Source organism: Falco naumanni, chromosome 5 (assembly GCF_017639655.2).
Source record: "Falco naumanni isolate bFalNau1 chromosome 5, bFalNau1.pat, whole genome shotgun sequence".
NCBI classification, from domain to species: domain Eukaryota; kingdom Metazoa; phylum Chordata; class Aves; order Falconiformes; family Falconidae; genus Falco; species Falco naumanni.
The window spans coordinates 24,891,315-24,916,158 of NC_054058.1; the positions used below are offsets into that span (position 1 = coordinate 24,891,315).

At 50.2% G+C, this 24,844-nt stretch overlaps 1 protein-coding gene across 3 annotated transcripts in view; it reads left to right on the forward strand.

Annotated features, from left to right (window-relative positions):
* The window catches only part of SLC6A13 (solute carrier family 6 member 13), a 36,065-nt gene that overhangs the window by 10,590 nt on the left and 631 nt on the right, over positions 1 to 24,844 (forward strand). For all 3 annotated transcript variants that reach the window (XM_040596671.1, XM_040596673.1, XM_040596672.1), the window contains 11 exons: positions 182 to 322; positions 933 to 1,017; positions 3,975 to 4,107; positions 8,037 to 8,171; positions 17,101 to 17,204; positions 20,086 to 20,210; positions 20,789 to 20,901; positions 21,048 to 21,185; positions 22,321 to 22,423; positions 23,066 to 23,166; positions 23,605 to 23,775. In XM_040596671.1, coding sequence (XP_040452605.1) covers positions 182 to 322; positions 933 to 1,017; positions 3,975 to 4,107; positions 8,037 to 8,171; positions 17,101 to 17,204; positions 20,086 to 20,210; positions 20,789 to 20,901; positions 21,048 to 21,185; positions 22,321 to 22,423; positions 23,066 to 23,166; positions 23,605 to 23,775 — 1,349 coding nt within the window. The remainder of the gene's footprint in view (positions 1 to 181; positions 323 to 932; positions 1,018 to 3,974; positions 4,108 to 8,036; positions 8,172 to 17,100; positions 17,205 to 20,085; positions 20,211 to 20,788; positions 20,902 to 21,047; positions 21,186 to 22,320; positions 22,424 to 23,065; positions 23,167 to 23,604; positions 23,776 to 24,844) is intronic.

The window sequence follows — 24,844 nt, forward strand, 5'->3', positions numbered from 1 at the left end:
AGCACAGTGGGCTTTGAGAAGGAGGTGATGGCTCTGGTGGCTGCCCCACTGGCATTCATCCAGCAGCACAGTCAAAAGGCAGAGCAGCAGATGTACATGTTGGGTGAGCACCTCCCAAGGGGAGTCCTGTTCCCATCCCCTGGCACGTGCGTCACTTGCCTTCGGGGCTCACTTTCTGCAGGAATTGGCTACGCCTCACAGGTCATCGTCGTACTGCTGAACTTCTACTACATCATTGTCCTGGCCTGGGCCTTGTTTTATCTCTTCAGTTCATTCACCATCGACCTCCCCTGGGGCAGCTGTGACCATGAGTGGAACACAGGTGGGTGTTGAGCCCCCTCCCAATCCTCCACCAGATGCTGGCTGAGGGAAACTTGTTGCCCAGGGCCAAACCTCAGGAGAGTGGTTTACTCCTGCGTGTGTGTGACCACCGGTCATGAGAGTGGGGAGTCTGGGTGGCTGCAGTGCTGCTGGTACTTCTGGGGAAGAGGCTCAGTTGATCTGGGTCTTTCCTAAAGGCCACCAGTGCTGCCACTGCCCAACCACTTACAGCACCCAGCCAGTGCCATGCAGCAGTGGCCTCCCTGGTGGCTTCTGCTTTGGGCTTCAGCCACCATGGGCACCTTCCTTCCTGGCACCTTCCAGTCATCCTATGCTGTATGTTAGCCACAGACCCAGTGCTGATCGGGACTGCTCACGGTGGCCGCTGGAAGGAAAAATTAAACGCCATTGTTTCAATAGTCCTAGGTTCCTTCCAAGCCTTACCCTGGAGGGGACTCCTTTTGTGCATCTTTGGGACTACACAAAGTTTGTCTCAGAGTCAATGTCAACGAGTGTTGACACTGTGGATGGAAAGGGAGGAATTTTTCAGATCCTCTGGTACTCCAGCCACTGCTGCTTACACTCCCTCTCTCCCTGGGCCTCTCCTGCAGGGAACTGCATGGAGCTCCAGAAGGCGAACTCAACGCTCAATGTGACCAGTGAAAACGCCACCTCCCCTGTCATCGAGTTCTGGGAGTAAGTAAAGGACAGGCCTGTACCCCCCTTTCCTCCAGGTTATACCCTTCCTGGGCAAGGAACAAACCCTGCAGTGGCACATTCTGTCAACCCATCCTTGCCAAAAGAGGACACAAGAGAGGCAGCTGGACAGGTCAGAGTGAAGGCTCTCAGGGACAGAACCATCAGTCAAGGGTAACATTGCTAGGCTTGTGCTATTTGTCTGGAGCTGTGCTGGCATGCCTCTGAGCCGTCTGGCTTTGCCTTTCTCTGATGCTGTGTTCCTCCTGTCCCTTCAGACCTTTTGGGCTTCTCAGTCTCACTGACCTCCGTGATGGCTAGCTGAATGTGCAAGACCTTACCTCACTGATGCTTTTCCTCCTCTGGTCCTTGATATTTCGTTTATTGTCCTTTTCTCCCTAATTCCTCCTCTGCTGTTGCACTCTCCCTTTCTCCCTTTGTGCTGCTCCTTTCCCTGCCAGCTCCCTTGTTCTTCATTGCCGGCTGTGAGCTTCCTTATACAGTTGTTTCCTCCTGCAGCGTAGGTGAATTGACTGCACGTTCCCTATCCTGAAACTTTGGGTCAGACTTACCCAGGGTGCAAACCTCAATAAAACCAGTGACACTCCCTCAGGATATAGTGGCCATTACTCTGTGGTTTGGATTACAGTTTATATACCTGATGGATTATCCATTGCTCTTGTTCTGTTCGGACCAATCTGTTCCATGCAGTCCTTGACCTGCCTGGTGGCCGCATCCAGCGTAACCATGCTCAGGACACGGGTGCCAAGACTATAGGTGGGAGTGGATTGAGGTCTGTGGTTATCCACAAAGCAGCAGCTCTGCGATGGGTTTTTGTCTGCATGTTTTGCCAGCTGTAGCATGTTCAGCTGTTGAAGAGGAGACCTTGAAGCCCTGTGACATATTGCAGGAGTCCATGCTGGTGTCGCAGTAGGTGATCTCTTTCCTTTGAAACCCTGCTGCTGTGTGATATCAGCACGTTCCGAGGAGGATCTGGTGTGGTGGGTGGTGACTTCTGTATGTGGGCTAGTCGTCATCTTAAAAATAGAAAAAGAGGTGATGATTTCAGTTTAGAGTGACTAATATGCAAGCTATCCTGAGGAGAGCAGCTCACCAAAATAAAAATGAAGTGCTAGGGTCAGTTTACTTCACACTGAAATTTTCTCCCTCATTTTCATTGTTTTATTCCCTTGTATTAGTTATCCTGAGGAGCAGAGTAGTTTTATTTCTGGCAGGAAGGCATAGGCCTATTGTCTTGGGATCTCTGATGATCCTCAGCATCTCCTGGGAGAACGGGACCAGTTAAGCACTGAGCCCTGGCTAATAGACTGTGCAAGTAACCCCTCTCTGCCACTGTGAATTTAGATGGACGGATGGCTCTGCCCTCAGCAGCGCTGCGGGGGCTGTCAGCGCACGGAGCACACAGTACCTCCAGAGCATCCCCGGCTCAGCACAGGGATGCTGGCTTTGAACTTCAAAGTTCAAAAATTTTCTTTGTCTCCTGCGTTCTCCCTGAGCCTCCACTCTCCCTCTGTCTGCTGCTCACATGTGATTAGATGGTGGCCTTAGACTGCTCTTTCTGAGGCAGGCTGCTGGAAAAGATGGTGTTCACTGCTGTGACCATTGCTGTGTTACTGGGCGATAAGCACACGGAAATGGAAATTTCCACTGTCCGTTGCTGGTGATGCAGCACCTGTTCCTGCCCTCCCTGGGCAGGGAGGTAGGAGGCCACCATTTCCTCAAGAAGCACTGACTTTCCAGTGGGCTGCTGGCATGCTTCTGGGGCCTCTACTGGCTGCAGTACAGTGCCCAGTTAGTTACAGTCCGCTGGCACCCTTTCCCCACCAGTTACAGAGTCCATGTTCTTAGTAGCAGGTAAAAAGCAGCATGATGAAATGCATCTGGTGGAACAGTGTGATTTTTTTCTGACCCCGCTCTCATCCTCTCAATCTGCCCCAAGGCTGTGGGGCAGGAAGGGAAGCAGTGTGTCTTAGGCTGCAGTTCTCCAGGAGTGTGAGTTTTATTTTGTGGGAATTGCTGTCTTTCGCAGCAGGGCAGGCATTGCTGCTGGGCCCCAGGGTGGTGCATGTCTCCCTCTGCCTGTCTCAGGCTTGGGGTTTTGGCACTTCACCATGGTGTTTCACACACAGATCCATCTGTGCAGTGTAGGAGATGGAGGAGGGCGAGTCCTTACTTTTGTAAGTGATGAAGAAGACTTGACATACACGTAGCATGGAAAGCTGCTATATGACCGGGGTGAGATAATAAGACTTTAGCTGAATCGAGGTCCATCTAGCCCAGGATCCTACCTCTATACTGGCTTAAAGAGGATGCCCAGGGTGGCCTCTTCTGACTGTGCAATGGGGATTATTTTGGTCTTGGTTAGGTCTTAGTCATGGTATGGGATGCTATGCTACTCTGGCTTCTAAGGTGAATTACGTAGCTAAAGACAGAAGTGTGCTATGGAGAAGGGGTTGGACAGCATTGCTTCCTGGGTGGTCCTGATGGATTCTGCACGGTAAGTGCAATGTATCATTCACTTTGAGCTGTGAAGCATGTCAGAAATGTAGGTGAACTTTGTAATGTGCATGAAAAAGGCCAGGGCAGAGCTTGCGTGTGCCAAGTGCTGCATGTTTTTGCAGGGAGAGAGCTCTTGCCCTGGAGGACAGGGTAGGTGAAGGGTGGGAGGACAGTGGAAGAAATGTCTTGGCCCAACAGGCCAACACTGGAGTGAGCAGAGAAGCAAGTGTCCATGTGTGATCTTCCAGGCTGGTAGTGCTCTTAAGAGGAGAGCACTGCTTGATTGCTTTGAGGCTTGCAGCTCAGACATGGGCCTTGTTAGTAAGACAGCTGTTCTCCCCAGAGCCGTCAGTATGGTGAGAAGCACTGTGGTGTTGGGAATGTTAGTGGCCAACATCAGTGACACTTGGATGTTCCTTTGCTCCCCCCCAATGCAGAAGGAGAGTGCTAAAGATTTCCGATGGCATCCAGCACCTGGGCAGCCTGCGCTGGGAGCTGGCTCTGTGTCTCTTGCTGGCATGGATCATCTGTTACTTCTGCATTTGGAAAGGGGTCAAGTCCACAGGCAAGGTGAGTCTTCGGTTTAGATCAAGCCTCTTCCCTTGATCACAGCTGGAGCAATTGATCTATTCACTTTTTGTACTTTCAGAGAGGTCCTAGGGATTGCCTGGGAGCCACCCTCTGAATAAGCTGGCAGGAGCCTCTGGGGCTCAACTTGCAGCATGAGTGTGAGCTAGGCTCTGTGTTTTGGGTACGAAAGGATGGGAGCACTGAGACATCTCCGAGCATTAACTTCCAAGATGTATATCCACATCTGGTCCCTCTGCATCCCCATGCCCAGGAGACCCTGCAGTCTTCCTATTTATGGGGTGGTTCCATGTTCCCTTGCCTCCCACCACAGTGTGAGCAAGCAGCATGATTTTGTCTTTGCTGGCAAATGCAGCTGGGAAATCTTCAATTTCATTAGATAGTAGCGAAGGTAACTCCGATAGCCTCAAAGCCTTCTCTGCCTCATCACCATGGGGGGTGGTGGTGGTGGTGTTCCTTTTTATTTTCTTCTTATTCATCCCAACAGTTCCTACAATAGCTCAGATTCCCCAGCAGTAAAGGTCTCCTTTCTCCCCCCGCCCTCTCCCGATAGTCATCACAGAGATATTTATTTGAATGCTTCTGGTAAGGGTTGGTGTGAACTGTTCAGCCTCCATCCCATGCTCCCTCTGTTGCAGAGTGTGCCACTGTGGTTTGCATTGACCCCATTTCTTAGTTTCTGCTACTGCCTCCTGACCCATTCCCAGCCAGCTTTGTCTGGAGCCAGCAAGAACAGATGGAAATGAAAAGGTTTAGTATGTTATCTAAATGGTGTCTTCTCCGCATGCTTTGAACAAGACATCGTGTGTGATGGGGTGTAAATTGTAGCTGCATCCATTTCCATCAAGTTGATGGCATGGATGTTAGCAGTTTCCCCTGCTTCCAGAAAGGTCTGGGATTATGAAACATGACAGGGAAATCAAGCAGCTTGCAGAGATGATATTTTCTGGTTTCTATGGAGTAAAATTAGAAGAAAAGAGCAATTGCTTGCTGTGGTGGCCTGGTAAAAGAAAGCAGAGGCAGTCTAATAACAGCAAATATGATACTAAGATACAGCAAACATAGTGTGGGAAGTGCTGAGAACAAATTCCATCTTATTTTAGATACAAGTTCTAGGTTAAATGCAAGTGCTTTTTAGCAAAAAGGACTAGTGATAGTGAGATCTTAAGTTCCTGAGAACAGAAACCTTCTTTCAGTAAAGCAACAGTGTCAATAGGTTTATCAACCCTCTGTGTACTTAATAATTCAACTAAAATGATGACTGTAGGAATACAACTCTGCTGGAGAAGAGATATATCTTGGTTCTGGGGATTTGCCTGTGGAGGGGCAAATGCCATGAGCTGAAATGACCCTACTCTGAACAGCAGCCGAGGTTCGCACCCTCCGACACAGGGACTGTCCATCCCAGAGGAGCACTTACAGATGCAGGAGGTTGTCACAGATGGAACCACTTTACCGAGGCATGTGGATCAGATTCAAATAAAACCCTGGATGTTGTTGACCAGCATGTGACTGAATGATCACACTGATCCCGGCAAGGTTCCTGGTGATGTAGTTAGTGTTAACAATGCCCAAGAAATAAAAAGATTGGGTCTGAGCCAAGCACTGAGTAATATCTCATTGGATCCAGATGTTCCTGTTGTTAAATAGAAGTTTGACACTCTTAATCCAGAAAAACAGTCTCCAAATTCAAACCTCTGGTCCCAGTGCAGATGTGACTGACCGCTGAGTGAAAAGCTTCACATGCTAGTTCATGCAGACTGTAAAGCACGTAGGATGTTCCCAAAATTTAAATCCAAATCATATGCCAGACAACTGGCAGTTTTTATTCTGAGCTCCTAAAACTGATGTTATTTAGACATCCAGCCAAGAATGTGCAACCTGACATCCTGGAAGAACATGCACCAGGGCTTTTCCTGAAGGAAAGATTTGGTGATTATACACGGGTGATTGTTAAGCTCGCGGGATCTGCAGATTTGATTAACTGTCACCGAAAAAGCTCTACACCGGACTCCTTGTAAATTTGAGAATGAAAGAAATAATGGTGTTTGCCTGTGCTGAAGAACACTGTCCCTGGGTTTCTTCAATATTCAGGATGCAGATTCAGAGGGACAGGGATGGATCTGCTCACAGAGACATCTCAGGCAATCATAAAACCCAGCAAGGAGGTATTTTTCACTGACCTCTGTGGTGTTATGCAAGACTGCGTAATATACAGAGCACAACACATGAAATGCATAGAAAACCTGGAGCTGCAGACAGAGATATTTGTCTAATAGTTTCGTTTTTCAAGGATGGGATAACTCTCAAATCCTTCTGCCTTTCCACATCACAAAACTGGATCACTGGAGTGTGTGTATCTTGACTTAGAGAGGGGCTTGCATTGCAGCATCAGGTGCTTCGGACATTGCTTTATTCAGACAGAGTACATCGGAGTGGATCCAGAAGAAAAATCTCTTTTTGAATCACTGCTCAAATCATAAGGATTACCCATGGGCAGAGCAAAAGTGGTCATACTGTCCAGGGAAATCATATGCTCATTCTTAGTAGGACCTCCACTAATGCAGAAGCTGCTATAGCTGTGGCAAAGCTTGCGACCCCTGCTCAGGGGTGGTGGGCTTTAGGTGGATTTTGAAACAGCTCATTCTGGATGGATGGGGAGGTGTGAGAAATAGATCATTTCACATCATTAGGTTTTGCAGTTCCTCCAGAGATGAGCGTTAGCTCTCTGGTGCATAACAGCCAAAGCTGAGGAAAGAGCTGCAGGGTAGCATTCAGGTGAAGTGTGCTGATGCGAGTCATCACTCAGCACATCCACACGGGAAAAAGCTGAAGGAGCAACATTTCTCTTTTGGCCTAGCATGATACAACAGACCAAGCAACTATTTTTCAAGGTGGTCAATAAGTCTTGAAGGTGCAGGATCAATGCAAAGGGTTTAATGATACTACTTGAATTGCTGAGGAGGCTGCACCAGCTCTTGATAACAGTTTGTTTGTGTGGGAAACACAGGCACGCTACAACAACTAGCCTGAATGGTCCTGAAAGTACCCTGGTAATCCCCAAATTGAGTGTTATATTTACCAGAGGTTGGAGTCCCTGAAAGTATTAGCTGACACTGGCCTGCAGCATTCCCCCAAGGAACACGGCTCCTTTGCTAGAAGGAAGGGATTTTAACCCTACCTGAGTACAGCTGCATTGCTTACGGGGCTAGGGGCATAAAAAGCAAGAGGGTACATTTAAAGGTCCTGTTTAGGTCTGCATCCTTGATGGCAAGTCTGAGATGTGCTGCCCTGCTCTGCATGCAGTGCCCATGTTGGGTATTTGAACAGGCGTCAGTCAGAGGCAGCGCCTGTGAGTCACTGCTGTGGGGAGCGGTGGGCACAGGTCAGTTGTCAGTGCCAGCCCTGAGTGGGGGACCCCCAGTGTTGTCCTTGCTGGTTCTTCAGTAGCAATCACGTTTCAGGGTGTATCTCTTATCTGCACATCCCTTCGCCCTTGCCACTAAATGCTGCGGAGAAGAGACTTTCCGTGTCTGACTCAGACTCTATTTGGGGTAGGGATGTACAGATGGATACTGGGGGGAGCTCCTTCTCTGATGCACATAGATATTACACCACTGGCTTCAGCAGAGCTGCTTTGACTCCTGGTGATGGCCTGGCTCGGGGTCTGGATTGCTCTTAGGGCTAGAAAGGTTTTCTCTGGCTGCAGACATGCCGTGGCAGATCACAGGTTTCCTGGGTGCATTTTAAAATGCATTTCTTTCTACTGCAAGTGACATCAAGGTGCTCACCAAGGCAGCCTGACTGGTCTCCTGCTGGTGCCCATCTCCCCAGGCTTGGGGTCTGGTGCCGGCACTGTGTGCTCTGGCCCATGCTGCTCACTTACACTTGTCCCTTCGTCTTCCTCACAGGTGGTGTATTTCACAGCCACGTTCCCATACCTCATGCTGGTTGTTCTGCTGATCAGGGGAGTCTCCCTGCCTGGGGCATCCCAGGGTATCCTCTTTTACCTTTATCCAGACCTCAGTCGCCTTGGGGACCCCCAGGTAAGGTGAAGGGGCGACTGAACGGCTGAGCTGTGCTTGCATGGATGCCTGTGGCTGTCCCCTCTCCTTTTTCTTTTCTCACTGTTTGTCTTCCAATTTCTTCTTTCTCCTGTTTTTCCCCTCTGTGGGTATAAGGCAGGGCTGTGATATTGGTGTGTGCTCTGACAGTCCCCAAGCTCTCTCTCACCCTCAGTTTTCACTTGTGCTGTTACTGTGTTTTCTAGTCTGAGTTGAATCTGAGTTGCCCAGGCATATGGGCAGTGGAATTTAACCCTTCATCACGAGTGGCACCAGCTGCCCCCCACCTTTCTTGAGGAGACTGCTGTGGAGGCAGCCAGTGCATGGGGTGCCACTCTCACCATGCCACCAGCTCATGGGGACAAGCCCCGCACCTGGCATTCGTGCTCTGGCTTCCCTGGGAAGCATGCCAGGTGCATGGATGGAGGGAGCCATGGCATGCTGCAGCAGCAGTCCCTGGGACCTGGCCACCCTCCTCGCCTCCCTGTCCCTGGTGAAAAATTCCTGCCTGTCTGACAGGAGGGTCAGTGCCCAACTGCTGCTTTTAATCTCTTTGGGACAAGTTTTTCCATGTTAAATCCTGGCTCCAGCTGAGCTGCTGTACCAGCCTTTGTGTGAAGGTGTTTCCAAAGGAGATTAAAGGGTGCCTGCCTGGAAAATAGGCCAGCAAAACCCTTCGTAACCCCATTAACCCTTTCTGTTCTGGTCCCAGTGCTGCCTTGGTTATTAATTTTGTGATGGGGGGCATAAGTGTGGGAGGAGGAATGGTTATGGCTGATCCTGCCCTTCCTGATGGAGGACAGAGGATCCCTGTTTGCTGTGGGTGGGGGTAGCAGTGTGTCAGGGACTGTGGGACTCTCCTGGGTCCTGCCTGTGCCACTGGTGCTGCGTGGCTCTGTGCAATCAGTTTGACTTACGGCTTCCGATCTGGGGAGCTAAACACGAGTGTCCGGTTTCCAGCTCCAGGCGGTCTGGTTTTTATCATGGGAAGGACTCAGAGTCCCTGCTCAGCTTTCTGGAAGTTGCTCTCTGGTCAAGGCTGCGCCTGAGCAGCGGGTGAAAAGCGTTGTTTCACAGTGCTGGCTGCTCTCTTGCTCTCTCTAGGAGGTGGGTACAGCTGGTACCTCGGTGTGAAGGTGCAGCAGGGCTTGGAAGGGGATGAGGACAGGTCTGTGTTTGGGGCTCCATTCGTGCTGATGAGGTGCCAGAGACTTCTGAAACGTAATAACATTTTTAAATGGTGCTCATTCACTAATGAAAAGTCCTGTTGTTACTGTGGCTGTGTTGCCCACGGGACTGAATTAAACCACTTCAGGCGTGGCAGGGTTTTACTTGTACTAGCTGTGTCCTCATTAGGTCCATCCTGGCAAACTTTTCCAATTACTGCCCAAGCTTTAGAAGCACAGCTTCTTTCCAGCCTGGAAAATGCTAATGCACTGGTGCAAAGGCAGAGTAACCCTTCAGAGCAAGAGGGTGGCTGGGGAAGGAAAACTTGCTCCGAACACCATCACTCCCCAATGAATGCTTCACTTCCACAGGAAAAAAAGCAGGAGCTGGTAGCAGTGGTTGCCTTCCTCCAGAGTGCTTTAACCATCCTATTGAACCCTGCAGCAGAGCTTGAGGCTTCTTTTGCATTTTCCCATCAGAGAGGGAAGGGAAGGGTTAGTGCCCCAAGCCCCACACACCGTGGTTGTGCCCACCTCTCTCTGTGCAGGGACTGCACGGGTCCTGCCAGCGCATCGGGCCAAGTTGATTATAATTGATTTGTGCTCAGAGGGTCATGAGCTGTAATTGTTTACCTGCAATCCTGCACTGCCTGGAAAAATGGAATATTCTTTAGTGCCTGTAAAGGGATTCTGGAAATAAAAATATTTCAAAATACCTTCTCCAGTCTAAGCCTTATGGTAAGGCATCTCAAGGGGAGGTTTAAACAAAGGGCAAACAATATACAAGGGGATAAAATCAAAACTCCCTTAAAGCGCATGAAAAACTAGGTGAAAAAAGGAGATGAATTATCTGGCAGATTCTACCAGGGGAACAGCAGCAGCTGAGATGTGATTAAGTGTCAGAATATCGGATTGGTGTGTGGAAATCATTGCTCTTTACCTGCCAAATGACCTTGGACAGAACTGGGAAATCCTGCCTATGAAAGCTCAGGCTAGCTGATTGATGGCGGTCTCCTCTGGCCATGGAGTCTACAATGCCCATGGAGTCTACGATCTTCCTGCACCTTCATTTTCTACATCTATGAAATGCTTGTAATTAAAATGATAAATAAAATGCATTTGATAGGTAGATCAGACTATACAGAGAAACTGCCAAAGGTTTTGAATAGTGAAGTCCAGTTCTGCTCAAATACAAGCAGTTAACAGCAAAACTGCCAGAGAATCTCTTTTGAACTGTATGCCCTCAAACTAAAACACCCAAAATAGGAACCCCATAGTTTGTTTTTTATTTGTATAATATTCAGTATTACGTTGTTAGCGTGCCAGCCATTACTAGACCTAAATTTCTCTCCCCTTCTTGACTGCATTTTCTGTGCTTCAGGAGGTTTCCACTTTACTCCATAGCGAGACTTGTGTTTTGACCAAAAGGGGGTCTTCAGGGTTGTTGACCATTTTCCACTTTTGATCACTCCATGCTTTGCAATTATCTTTGCGACAATTTTTTCAATTGTTTATTTCAGTAGATAACGCTGGAGATTTGTGGATGTGATTAAGGAGAGGGATGCACAGTGTGATCCACTAGCAGGAAGTTGAAATGAGAGGAATTCAGAGTAGAAATAAGGTTTTAAGTGTGGGAAACTTGCCATTAGAACTTTTCTCAGGCACTGGCAGGCTGTCCATTGCTTGATGCTTTCATACCACGACCAGGCACTGTTTTAATATACAGATTGATTTAAGGAGAGGACTGGTGGGCTTGATGCAGAAAGTGCTAGCTGTGTGTTTGTGTTTGCTTTAAAGGGAAGAGTGGTCTCCCTTCACTCTGGTATCAAGTCTCAAGCAGTTTTAGCTAAAATTTCATTAGATTTAATGAGTGAAGATGGAGAATGAGTTAAATTCAGCAGCCCCTGAGCATATCCTTCTCTGGAAAAAGCAGCAAATGTTTCTCAAAACCTCCCACTCTTGTTTTCCTCTTGAAATTTCCCCAAAACCCACCACCTTGCTGTATGTCCTTGTACTTTATCCAGTCTTTGTATGAAGGAAGATCTTTGTGTGATGAGCCACTTTCCATCCAGCCTAGACATGCTGAAGGCCCTGGCGGGGGCTGTGCCCCTGGTCCTGGGGGCAGGGGAGCACTGGTGGTGCTGAGGACCAGCAGAGAACCCACAGCTCTGCAGATACCCTGTAAACAGTCCCCACTGCTACACCTGCACAACACCATGCCGGGATAGCCTGACTTGCTTTGCACAGCTAAATTCAGAGATTACCTTCATCCAGCCTCTGCTTCTTGTTGTCTCTCCCTCTCATCTGCACTACTTTTCAAATAACCTTCCCTATATCCCTCTAATTTTCTTTCACCCATTTCCCTGCTGGTTGCTTTTTGGAGCAGCATTTGCCCCTTCAGAGTCCCCACAGGCTCCTGCTTCCCAGCGGATGTGGCAGGAAGGGGAGGCAAGAGGTGAAGCTCTGTGTGGGGCTGTCTGCTGTGTCCTGTGGCCAGGAAGGGGGGCTGCCAGGGGTCTGGCTCATGGTTTGCACCGGAGTAGTTCTTGCTGTTGCACTGAGGATAAGCCCTCTGGCCACCACAGGGAGCACGGGAGGTGCCTGCATCTTGCAGGACTGTGACCTGCTGGGTTAACCATGGACCCCTGTAGCCATGCTGGGGAAGGGGTCAAAGCCCCCAGATCCTCTCCAAATTCAGGTCCCCCCTGCTGCTGCTCCACAGCCCGTGAGAGCTGCTGCTTCCCAGCAAGAGGAGAGGGTGACTGTAGGCCTGCTAAATATTATTTGTTCCCCTTATTTATTTTTTTCCCAGCAAGCCTTTAACTTGACCCTGCGTGCTCGGTTTGTGCTGTTGCCGGCCCCCTGCTTCCCCTTTCTGAAGGCCAGCATGTTTGTTTTTGTGCTGGAGGGCGACCCACTGTGCTTGTGCGTGGATTCGTGCGCTGGCGGGGCTGCTGCTGGCATGCTGAGCTGGCTCCTGCCACGCAGCATTGCAGCCTGGCCCCATGCCCCCCAGCCCCGGCAGAAGGTCTGCGAGCCCAGGCACCGCTGCCTGGCCTGCCTGGGGAGTGGAGGGCAGATACCGGGCAGCAGAGAGGGACAGCTTGCAGCTCCCACAGCAGGCTGAAGGGCCTTGGGGCTGGCATCTTCTCCTCTGCCTTGCTGGAACAATGCATCTGCATGGGGTGAACCACAGCTGTATTTACCTTGGGGCTTCCTCCTCCTCCTCCCACGCTTCTCACCAGCCCTGCCAGCATGGGACCTGGGTGGCTGGCTGGCTGCAGCCATGCGGTCCTGCTGAGTCTGACCTCGGTGCTGACATAGCAGGAAGGAATAAAGCTGTCTTTCTGTCTGCAAACATCAGGGCAGGGAGGACTGTAAAGTCCAGCTTCCCAGGTAGCAAGGAGCATCCCTCGGAGCATCCCTTGCCCCTCTGCATCACGCTGGGTCAGGCAGCTGTGTTCTTTGGGACAAACCAGAAAGCTGTTTGTTTTCTTCAAGAGGGATGCTGAGGTGCTGGAGTGTGTCCAGAGAAGGGCAACAAAGCTGGTGAAGGGTCTGGAGCCACAAGTGTTAGGAGGAGCAGCCGAGGGAAATGTGGTGGTTTAGCCTGGAGAGGAGGAGACTCAGAGGGGACGTTATTGCTCTTTACAGCTGCCTGACAGGGGGCTGTAGGCAGGTGGGTGTTGGTCTCTTCTCCCAGGTAACAAGCAACAGGACAAGAGGAAAATGGTTCAAGTTGCACCAGGGGACGTTTAAGTTGGATATTAGGAAAAATTTCTTCACTGAAAGGGCTGCACAGGGAGGTGGCAAAATCACCATGCCTGAAGGTATTTAAAAAGCATGTACATGTGGTGCTTAGGGACACGGTTTAGTGATGGACTTGGCAGGCCCAGGATAATGGTTGGACTTGATGATCTTAAAGTTTTCTTCCAACCTAAATGATTCTATGGCTCTTGATGTGATTAAAGAAACCCCAGCAGCAGGGGAGCCCTCCTGGGTGTAAAATGTCTCTGTGGGTTGGCAGGTGCCCCAAGGTGTGTGAGTTACAGGAGGTTGGTGCTCTCTGGCGGGCCATTGCGGGGGCACTGAATGCCAGCACAGGGAGATCAGCTGGTGAGCGACGCTGCCGTCCCACACTTGCAAGGAGCCCAAGGGTGTATTTTCAGAGCAGCTGGGGCTTAGGGCTGGGCACATGAGGCTTGGCTGGGCATAGGGTGGCCAGAAGGACCGTGAATACTTTACAGAAATGGCAATGCACTGACTCGTACCCCTCCTGAGGTAAAAGAGGATGAGGGAAAGCGTTGGCTGGGGCTGTGCAGCATGGCAGTGCGCTTTTTGCAGCAGGGCCTCAGGGCTGCACAGCCTTGTGCCGCTGCAGTACTGTGGGACATGGACTGGGTCTCTGGGCTAGGGCCTGTGGGCCGGTCCTGAATGAAGCAGGAAAGACAATAATCTGGAAACTGTGCCCTGGATGTCTTGAGGTGAAACCTTAGGAATCAGGATCTCCTCTTTTAAAAAAGGCTGGGCTGAAGCAATGGGTTTGTATGGTGCAGTGGGTGGCTGGTGGGTAGCACTAGTGCCACAGGCCAACTCGTGAGTTGTGATGCCAGAAGTGAAAAAGATGCTGGCTGAATCACAGCTCAAGACTTGGGGTGGTTTTTGCTCTCTGCTCTGCATTACACCAAGCATGACTCTACACGCAGCATGTATCTACCCCATGCTGCATCATCTCTGCTTTCTGGTGGGGACAATTTGGCACTTCTCAGCATGGCACCTGTATTTGATCTATGACATACACTGGAGTTCAATAACTTTTTGCTCAAAAATGGTCTTTACTGTTATTTCTAATGCTTTGAGATCTTCCTAAGGAAGGATCTGTTTCAGTACAGGGGGCAATTAAATTCCAGTACCTGTAATAAAGCAAATATTGCTGAGAAAATTAAGGGGCAAAGAACATGTCCTCTTACAGGCCATAACCATCTTGGATAACTGCAGCTCAGGTGTGAAGGCTTTGGCTAAAAAGAGAGAGTAGGAGGTTATTACAAACTGCAGTAAAAAACATGTTCAAGGAAATTGAATTATGAATTAAATAAACTGGGTGGCTTAGAAAACAGCAGACAACAATCAAATCAAAATGCCCATGCTGCCAATGTGCCAGCGAATTCTGAACAGGATAAACTTTACCAGCCTCTTTGGGAGCAGTGGCCAGAGAACAGCAGCATGCTTTTATCTTTGGGGGAAAGAGAGCCCTGCCTGACCCCGGCGAGCCTCTTTAGTCAGAATGGAAATATTAAAATAATGAAAGGCTGTGGATCAGCAGTACAGGAGGGAAAGAAGGGTTTTGGAAGGGTTGAAAAAAAACATTACTCTGAGTCACTGCAGGGAGAGAAATGAGCACAGTCAGCAGGTGGAGGAGGGAAGATTTGTGTTGCTGTTTTCTGAAGTAGAGTGGTCTATGTAGCCCCCATGAACCCATGGTGCTGGGTGGGCAGCAGCGCTTCTTGTGAGGGGCTTGAGGAGGAGGATGGAGCACAGATGGGCTGAGGCCCCTTCTGACCCCAGTGATCCTGTGGTCCTGGGACTTGCTGCTACTGCTTGGCTCCCTCACTAGTGGGTCAGGAGCACCCTGGCATCAGTCTTGTTGCAGTCCATTGACCACCAGGCAACTTGGGAACTGCCAGGGGGCCAGGAAGAACGTAAAGGTGGCTTGGTCTTTGGCCCATGAGCTGCAGTAACCTTTTAAAATGGGAAATAAAGTGCACGCAGCCTGAGCTGTTGCTCACAGTCATGCTGACTAAGCAGGATCATAAGCTCTGCGAGCCAAGCTTAGCTTTATTTACAGTTTCAGCCAGGGGCTGCCTTGCTTCAAAGGGAAGCATATGCTCAGGCAGGTCCTATATTCCCTAAAAACATCCCTTTGGGGTTGGTCTCCCACACAGCCCAGTGCGCACCCCACAGGTGTTGCGTTGGGCAGAGCAAGCAGCGGAATGGGGAGCCCGCAGACCCCATGCTGGTCTCTGCTGCACAGTCGAGGGTATCACTGGGTTTTAGAAATGAGCCACTTCATAAGGCACAGAGCTAAGGAAGCTTGGTGTCTCGATTATTTGGCTTCTACCATGGCTGGTAAAGCACCAGTTCTTTTCCTGCCCCTGGGATATTTCTCTACAAATCAGAGGTTTGATCTCACTCCCTATGAAATTGTGAGCAGGGTTTCCATGGACTGAAGAGAAGATAGTGGGGCTGAATATTAGCTAAGTTGCTTGCAGAACAGTCAGGGAGAGCAATTTTCCCAAATCTAGCCCTAGCAGCACTTTCCTTTCTCTCCCTGTAGACTGTGCTGCTGGTCCTGCAGCAGTGGGCAGGGAGAGGATTTGTTCTGTGCAGCTGTCCCTTGAGCTAAAAGTGGAATTTCCTCCAGAAAATCACAGCTGATGGGATTGTAACCTCCCTTTGTAAGGCCTATCAGACTAGGAGGGAGAAGAGGTAAATATGAAACAAAACCTCTCTCCCCATGGTTACTCTTTGGCCAGTATGGAAGAGAAAAGGCAGAATCATGCATTGGTGAGGGTGGCCTGAGCAACAGGGGCTGTCAGGCAAGTTCTGCCTGGCTGACCATTGCCCCAGGACATGAGGTCTCGGCTGACATGTACGGGTGTGATTTGGAGCCATCAAAACTGCTGTGGTACTTTCCATTGACTTCTGTTCTTCTCAGAGGGGGGATCCAGGGCAAGGCTGGTGTTTGTCCGAGGCTCACCAGCACTGCCACTCTGGGGAAGGAGGATATAGCCAAATGGAGACTTTACTCATTAAAGTTGTCCCCGTACTACTTCTGCTTTTTTTTCATGACTAGCTTCTCTTTTGTCTCTAGAATGTGTCTACCCTTCACTTGAATAATTGTCTTATCTCTATTTTATAAACCCCTTAGGAAGAAAGATCTTAGAAAAAAGAGGGTTTAATTAACAATCTTTGTCATTGCTTCATTTCTCACTGTTGGTTCCTGCTTTTGCTGTTCTCTGTAGAAGGCAGTGGTTGCATTGGTGACAGCACACAGCTAGGCTTTCAGATCAAATTTGGCATTGACAAATGTCAGCCTTGGAGCACTGGGACATGTTACTGACAGTGAGAGTGAGGCGGAGTTCAAAGTTGCCTCATGGGACTAACAGCGTTCTTGCATTTTCTTTTAAGAGCTGTCTTTTGCAAACAACTCTATTTCTAGTATTCCTCCCCAGTTAATTTTCTTTTAAGTTTTGGAGCTTTTAAATTAGGTCTTGGAGAGAAGGGCCACCACCAGAAGCTGTATGTACCCGTGCCACCCAGTGGGAGTCCAGGCTTGCCCAAATCAAGTCCACCTCCTCAGCTAGCAGAGGGCTCCTTCAGCTCTTGTGGAAAGTGCTCATCGGGCCTCTCACTGCTAAGAGGCTCTGGAAGGTCACGGAGTTCTGTAGATTTGTCCAAGCAAGAAAGGGATGATGATGAAGAGCTACATGTGTTGTGGATTTGCAACAGTCATGGTGCACCCCTTCGGCACTTTTAACATCCCGCTGGGTGTCTCACTGAGCACTGTAACTCCTGCCTCTGTATAACCTGCCCCTAGAAAAAGCTTGTCTAAATGCTGGGTACTGCCAGCATCCCAGTCACTGACATTTCTGTTGGTTATGGCAGCCCCTGGGGCTTCGCATCCATGCAGTGTCTGCGCTCTGTGCTGGCCTTATCTTCTCACCTATGTTTGCATCTCCTTGCAGGTCTGGATGGATGCAGGCACTCAAATCTTCTTTTCGTATGCCATTTGTCTGGGATGCCTGACAGCTCTGGGCAGCTATAACAAATACCATAACAACTGCTACAGGTAACTGGAGCATGGCTCTGCTGCCTAGAGCCTTTCCTTCCCTGAACATCAGTGTACATAAGCTGGTGAACTGCTGGAGGCTACTGGCCTTTTGAAGTGTCATGTTTTCTGTTTCTGCTTAAGGCATAAGAAAACTCTTTCCAGGTGTTTTCTCCCTAGATCGAGCTCTCTGTGCTGCCTACCCAAGGGAACTTTCTGCCCATGCCATGGCTGACAAATCCCCTCTTCCACACCAGATGAGGCCCAGCAAAGTCAGATCCTCTTTGCCAGCTTTGTGACCCCAGCCCACACCACAACCTCCCCTATTACATGGGTGCATAAGTAGCCACAGCAGGAGCAGAGCTGTGAGATGTAATGGCTCTAGACTGAAGTCTTTTCATGTGGTGATTTATCCTTCCTTGGTCCAACTGGACCTAGTGTCTTGCACAGTTGTCAGTGCTCTGGGTTCCTATATGCTATCTGTGGTCTACCTGCATAGCCTGCAGGTATGACTTCTGTTTCTTGCGCACTCTCCTCATGCTGCGCTGCCCTTGAACAGAGATAGGCCAGGTTACTGAATAGAATCAGGCTGTCAAGTTGAAGTGGTCAGGTGAAAATAAACTCATTTTGCTGTAGATGTATCCAGCATCTGGAGCTGTATCCCCAGGGGTAAAAAGGCTAACATGAGTGGAAGAGGCCACTTCTAGGTAAAACTATCCACCTTCCTTCCTACTCTTCCTCTGCTGACTGTGTTACTCCTGGCACTGGGTCCTCCCCCATTCTTTTAAACTGAAAGTTGTGGTTGTTGCCATGGAAGGGCCAGACAGACCACTGGCTACATGGTTCTTGCTTGGCATCTTTCTCTTCACCTTAGGAAAAATTCACCCCTGCTGTAGGGATACCTCTCCAACATTAGCTGGGCTGGGATTGGATTCCTCTTCCTTTTCGTGTCCCTTCTTCCATATACAGTTTTGAGGAAAAAAAGCTGCAGGAAAAGAAGAGATAACGGATCTGTCTCTGGCCTGCTGCATGTCCTTGGGCATTACCTCTTTGCATCTTCAGTCTAGATGTGTGGCATAGAGGTGATGACAGGGGCTGCTTATCAGCAAGGTTGTAAAGAGCTATTATAACTGCAGCTGGAAGATACTATAGAAAGGGGAGGGATGTCTGTTTGCACACAGACCTTTTATGTTATTTGGTTTTGCTAGGGAAATTGTTCTGTTTTGGAGTCAAATCTCCAACCAGCCTCTTCCCAGGCATGGACTCATTTTAATGACTTGGTCCTGTGTTCTGCAGCCTTGGTTTGCATAGGAAGACAGGACCAGGCTTTAACAGGGCACAGGGACACCAGCATGATGCCCTACTCAGTTATCCCAGGCCAGGTGTAGCCTTTGCTGGCCTGGAAGACAAAAAGATGTGGGCAGGAGGGACCATGTTCATATGGCAGCAGCCCAAGATGGCACCAAACGGCATAGACCATTTCTTGTTTTCTGGGTCAGTAAGGGGTATCATCAGGGCTCCCTGGCCCCCTTTTGGGTGCAAATCTTGAGAGACCTCTTTGCTCTGGCCACTCCCTGTGTTACCTTCCACCGCAGCACTCCTTCCCACTTGCCAGGTGACTGGAGAGCACCTTCCAGCCCATGCTTTTCCAAGGAGGGTTTGACCTGTCATGCATACATCCAGAGGAAAGAGGGAGAAACAGGGGAAAGGAAGAGGAACTATTTGAGATAAATGGTAATTAGTATAAAATGTCTGAGAATATAATTTGAGTAGAGAGCAGGCAGTTAATAGCAACTGGAGAAACTGGGTTCTGGCATGGGCTTCTCGTTGGGTTAGCTGAGCTTGGTGGAGCGTGACCCTCCTTACCAGCCAGGAGATTTGCTGGGGCTTACTCTGCTGGCCTCTTTCAACCTCTCCTGCCTTAGAAACCAAGTGCAAAGGCAGAGCAATGGCATTAGGTGCTGTACAGTCCTTGACAATATGAAGAGCTGTGCTTTGGAAGGAATATTCTGAATTTGTATGGCATAGGGGCTCTGTGTGAACTGTACTTTTTCCTCTAGAAATGCTTGCAAACTGTGAATAGATCTAGTTAACATGCAGGGAGGAGCATGAACCCCCCCAAATGCTAGATACCTAAAGAAAATCACATTGGATTTGCAGAGTAGAATTTAATAAAGTCAGAGCAGGCCATGAAATGCCAGAAGGGGTGCATTCAGTTTGGTTCGGAATAACTTGGAAAGATGTTGCAAATGTTATTGTTTCCCCAGGGTTGCAGTCAGAAGAGGACTAGGGAGACTGGAGCATGAAGAGGAATTGGATAGATAAGAAATGTTTAGTTTAAAGAGTAGATGGGTGAGAATGAGATGAAACAGAGACAAAAGGGAACAGATCAGTGAAAATAAAGTGGATGGCTCTGTTCGGTTTTTTTCTCATGATGCAAGGACCAGGAGATAACTAGTAGTGTGAGAACCAAGATGATTTTAAATGGTCTGAGAAATCTATTGAGGAAAAAAAATCCATGTTCCCTTCCCAGACAAAAACAATATCTTGTACTGCCTGCTACAGGAGGGACCAGGGGAGAGAAAGGAAAAAATTTAAAACTCCAGGCATTTAGATGTGTAGCAAGGCTGTCTCATGAGCAAGAAGCTCAGGTGAGGAATGCATCTTTACACTGTCTTTAGAGAAGGCTTTCCCTGGGGGGAGGCTCCTGCTGTGTTGCCCACCCTGGGGCATCTTCCTGCAGCTCCTGGTGCTGAGCTGAGCTGTGGGGATGCTGGGAGAGAGGCTCTGCTGTGGGCATAGTGGCTGAGGCAGAAGAGTGTGTGCTGCCCCGGGGGGCTGCCACGAGGTGTGCATCGTACTTGGATCCCCACCTGGCTGATGCTGTGCCCCCTCCTCCCAGGGACTGTGTGGCCCTCTGCTTCCTCAACAGCGGCACCAGCTTTGTGGCTGGCTTTGCCATCTTCTCCATCCTGGGCTTCATGGCAGGGGAGCAGGGTGTGCCCATCGCTGAAGTGGCTGAATCGGGTGAGTGGGGACTGTGGTGGGATGGGGCGGTTGGGGTGCTGCTGCTTGCACCCCGGAAACAGGGGCATGCCTGCTGGGCACCCACCTTAAGGTGATGGGTGTTGCAGCTGCAGGTTCCTACCCTGGCAGGCAGCTCTGCTCTCTGCCTCCAAAAACCAGGCAGAAACAAGTGCACACTCATGAAATATGAAGATGTAATGACTGTCTCTTGAGGTTAATATAAGCTGCCTCTAAGGGTAAGGGTTAGGGTTAGGCAGCTACTGTCTCTTGGTGTGGGGGTGAGGTGCCTGCATGGCATACGCCCAGGCTTGTCCTGTGCTCCCCTGGGCTCAGAGGCTTTCCTTGGCTCCCAGCTCTTGCGATGGTGATGCAGCTGGAGTTTGCTGTGTTGCCTTTCCCTCCCTTCCTGCTGGGCTCTTCCACCCCTCGAGGAACCTGGGTTTCATGCACAGCACTGCTATAACTGGAGTGAGAGGCTGCATGGCTGAAGCCTGTGCTTTGGCTGGGTGGCTCTCTGCACCAGCTGTGTTGTGCCACTGCCATGCCGAATCCCACTCTGAAAACCATTCTCCCCCCAGGGCCTGGCCTGGCGTTCATCGCCTACCCTCGGGCTGTGGTCATGCTGCCCTTCTCCCCACTCTGGGCATGCTTCTTCTTCCTGATGGTTGTTTTGCTGGGACTGGACAGCCAGGTAAAGGTGCAGGTGCAGGGCAATTCCCTTCCACACAAAAGCCACTGTCTCTTTGGGACAGGCATGAACTTGGCTGAGGGGGTGGCAGTGGGGCTGGGGAACAAGTCAGAACAGGCTGATAGAAGTGGGATCTCTGCTTTTTGCAGTTTGTCTGTGTGGAGAGCCTTGTTACAGCTCTTGTGGACATGTACCCCACCATCTTCCGCAAGAAGAACCGCCGAGAGATCCTCATCCTGCTGGTCTCCATCCTCTCCTATCTGGTCGGGTTGGTGATGCTCACAGAGGTATTTTGGGCTCAGACCACCTGCATGGTGCTTGCTGGGTCTAAGTTCCTCCCCCCCGGCAGAGGGGGCCTGGTGGGTGGGGGGGTCCATGCTGGGCTGAGAGCTTGCTGGTGAGGCCCATGCTGCTGCACAGTGCCTGCGGGAGGCTGCCCTTCCCTCCCTCAGGTATTCACCTTTTCCCTTCCAGCCCTCACCCCTTGTGCCAGTCACAGTCCTGACACTTCTCCTGCCGAGACTGATAGTTGGAGCTCTGGACAGCCCATATTTTGGTTATAGTTTTATCTTTACATGAGCCAAACCTTTACAGCTGTAGCCTGTTGCATGGTGAGGGGAGCACCTTTGTCCTCTTTCCTCCTGGATGGAGCTACACGAACACTTCGTGTAAGGAAACTTGGTGGGCCTGAGTGCACCCTGTATCTATTACACTGGTTTCCTATATATTCCCTTGTTCTGATTAATTGCCTGAAAGTTAAACTGTTCTAGTTTAAAACCTTTAATTCCTCCTAGCACTGTGTGTGTGTGTGTATTGATGCTGCCATGATGCTCTGCTTCTTCTGTTTCCATTTGGGCACGATTTTGAAAAAGCTGCCTTTGAAGTTGTACCTGCAGCTTTATGTGTGGGTGTAACTGCGGCCCATTTCGTAGCCAGCCTGGCAGACCCGGGCGGTGAAACAGCCAGGCCGCCAGCCTCCGGGCCCACAGCAACAGGTGCTTGCAAAACTGCATGCACAGCAACTTCTCTTTGCAAATTAGGATGCTAAAGTAAATTGCACGCATTTTGTCTATTAAGGGGGTTTCCAACCTCACTTCAGCTACAAGAGTTGCTTTTGTCTATCTTCTAAAATATCCCCACGATCTCTGGCAGTCACTTGCCCTCCCCTGCTCTGCACTGGAATGAAGGGTTGCAGAGACTCCTAAAAGCAGGGCATCTGCATGTCTTCATCAGGCCTTGAGCACAAGGGATGTGGCCTTTGCTGTTGGCTAAAGCCCTGTCCCAGAGAGAGAAAGGTGCTTCCAGCTCTGGGGAAGACGTTGAATTTGTTTCCTACTCTGGCTGGAGCTCTTTGCCTGTGCCTGATTCCTCTCCTCTCTCTCCCTCCCCACCTCGCCTTGCTGCCCACTTGGCTCTTCCCAGGGTGGGATGTATGTCTTCCAGCTCTTTGATTACTATGCTGCCAGTGGCATGTGCCTGCTCTTTGTGGCCATCTTCGAGACTCTCTGCATCGCCTGGGTCTATGGTGAGTATGAACCAGGGGGGTCCCCAGCTCTGGTCTCTCAGGCTTTTGCTTGGTCCATCCTCAAAATGCTGGTCTGTAGCTCATCTTGGCAATTGCTTCACAGCGCAAGGCAGACCTCTAAACCCTTGCTTTGGTGCCCCTAGACTCAGCTGGTGAGGGCTTCCTCACAGCAACACCATGGAGGATTTGTGTGGCCAGGTATCCCCAGCACGTTCCTACGTGCCCCTGCTTTTGGGGCCCTCCTTCCCTGGGGACTTGGAGCTGGCTGGGAAATCTCCCAGTGTGTGTATAGAGGAGTCTGAGACCCTCAAACATTTTTGAGAGCTCTCTCAGTCTTGACATTCACTAGAGATGGGTAAAACCTGGGTTTGGGTCTCAGCCTGGGTGCAGGTCCTAGCCTGGGAGATGCTGAGAGGCTGGCCCTGCTGACCCATCCGCTCTGGGGCAGGATGTTAATCCAGGACAAAGACTGAAGCTGGCCACACTCCTGGCAAACTCCTCAACAGGGCTGTCAGCTATGCTGAATTTACTGCCTTATATTCTGGGGAGCATCCAAACAGTCATGAAGCAGGATCCTGGACATGCAGACCCTGCTGCTTTCCTTCTTTAGTAGCAGCAAGGCATCCTTCCCATCTTCTGCAGGTGCTGAGCGTTTCTATGATAACATTGAAGATATGATCGGCTACCGGCCATGGCCCGTCATCAAATACTGCTGGCTTTTCATCACCCCGGCCGTTTGCATGGTGAGGGCCCACAGGAAGGGGAACTGTGGGGAGGAAGCTGGGCAGAGATGGGTGCTCCGAGATATAGTAGATACCTACATATATACAGAGGGATGTGCATGTATAGGGGTTGTGTGGCCTGTACTATGGGACCCTGTTGCTCTGTGTGTTTGCAGTTCTGGGGGCCAGGCGTAGGGGTTAACAACGGGGAGAGGGGCCTGGCTCAGCAGTGATGGAGGTGTCTGCTGGTGGGGCAAGTTCCTTGCTGCCATGCCCAGTGCTGCACATGGGGGCTGTCCCGGCAAAGCTTGCTTGACTGGTGTGCTCTCTGTTGCTGTCTTAGGGAGCTTTTTGTTACCATGAGACTCTGTGCAGATGTGGACTCACCAGGAAGAGCTCTCTTGGCTCATGTTGTTGATTTTCTTGATCTTTTTCTCTTGGTTTCTTCCACCTTGCCAGGCAACCTTCCTGTTTTCTCTGATCAAATACACACCACTGACTTATAACAAGAAGTATGTGTACCCATGGTGGGGAGACACCCTGGGCTGGCTGCTGGCCCTCTCCTCCATGGTATGCATTCCTCTCTGGATCGTCTACAAACTCTCCACCATCAAAGGCTCCCTCAGAGAGGTGAGGCTGGTGCTCTGGGATCAGGGCATGCGCTGTGCTTCTGTATTGAAATCCAGCCTTGCAGGGGAATGATTTGTGAGTTGCAAGTTAATTAGCAGGGAGCCTAGAATAAATTGATTGAATGAGTCCATTGCTATAACAGACTTAGTTTTTTTATGTTCTGCCTGGCTGGAGGGCTGCTCCAAGATGGCTGTTGCCTCTTGGTACCCTTTGTTTAGTGCTTCTGCCTCTTTGCAAGCACCATTGGGAAAAAGTTCATTCAGTGGAGAGTATAAAGATGGTCCCCAGTGCCTCAAGCCAGTTTGGAGGTTGCCCTTGACTGAGCTTTGAAGACTTGTTCTGAGAAAGCTCCAGATCCCATGAGTGTTGTGGGCAGCTGAGTTCCCCAGTCTATGCTGAGGCCATAGGGATAGAGGGGAAGGGATCACTGGGAGTTTGAAGTTTCCATCACAGCCTCAGTGCCCTGGACCTGCCCAGTTCTCAGAGCTGCTGTGACCCATTGCTGGTTGCCCTGAATGAGCATTGGGAGGGCAGGGAGCTGGCAAACAGACCTTGCTCCAGACAGGCATCCTGCCCCTGCCATGGCTCATGGTTTCAGGGGGAGGTTTCACAAACAGTCCTGAAACCCCAGGATACCACCTGTTCTCCCAGGATACCACCCAGGAGCACTCCCATAAGTGTTCAAGAATGGGTTGTGAACAGCAATGGGTCCCTGACCAGTGTGTCCAGTACAGACAGGGAGGAGTGGGCACAGCTGCAAGAGCATGGTCTGCACCATGCTGTCTGACACAGAGGGTAGCCCCTTATGCCCTTGCTGTCCCAGTTAAAGACAAACCTGTGGGTACAGGCTCTCCCTTTGCAGCCTGTGCTGCTGGAGGGGATGACCTGGAGGTACTTGGGCACGAGCCTTTCTTTGGACTGCTTTCTAGCCCTGGCCTGGAACAAATGGAGGACAGAGCTTTCCTACTGTCTCTCATGTGCTCTGTGCTTGTCCTGAAACAAGTGGTTGAAAGATGAGTTTATCCCCTCAGTTTCTGATGTGCCAACTGTCCTTATTTGGGACATCCCT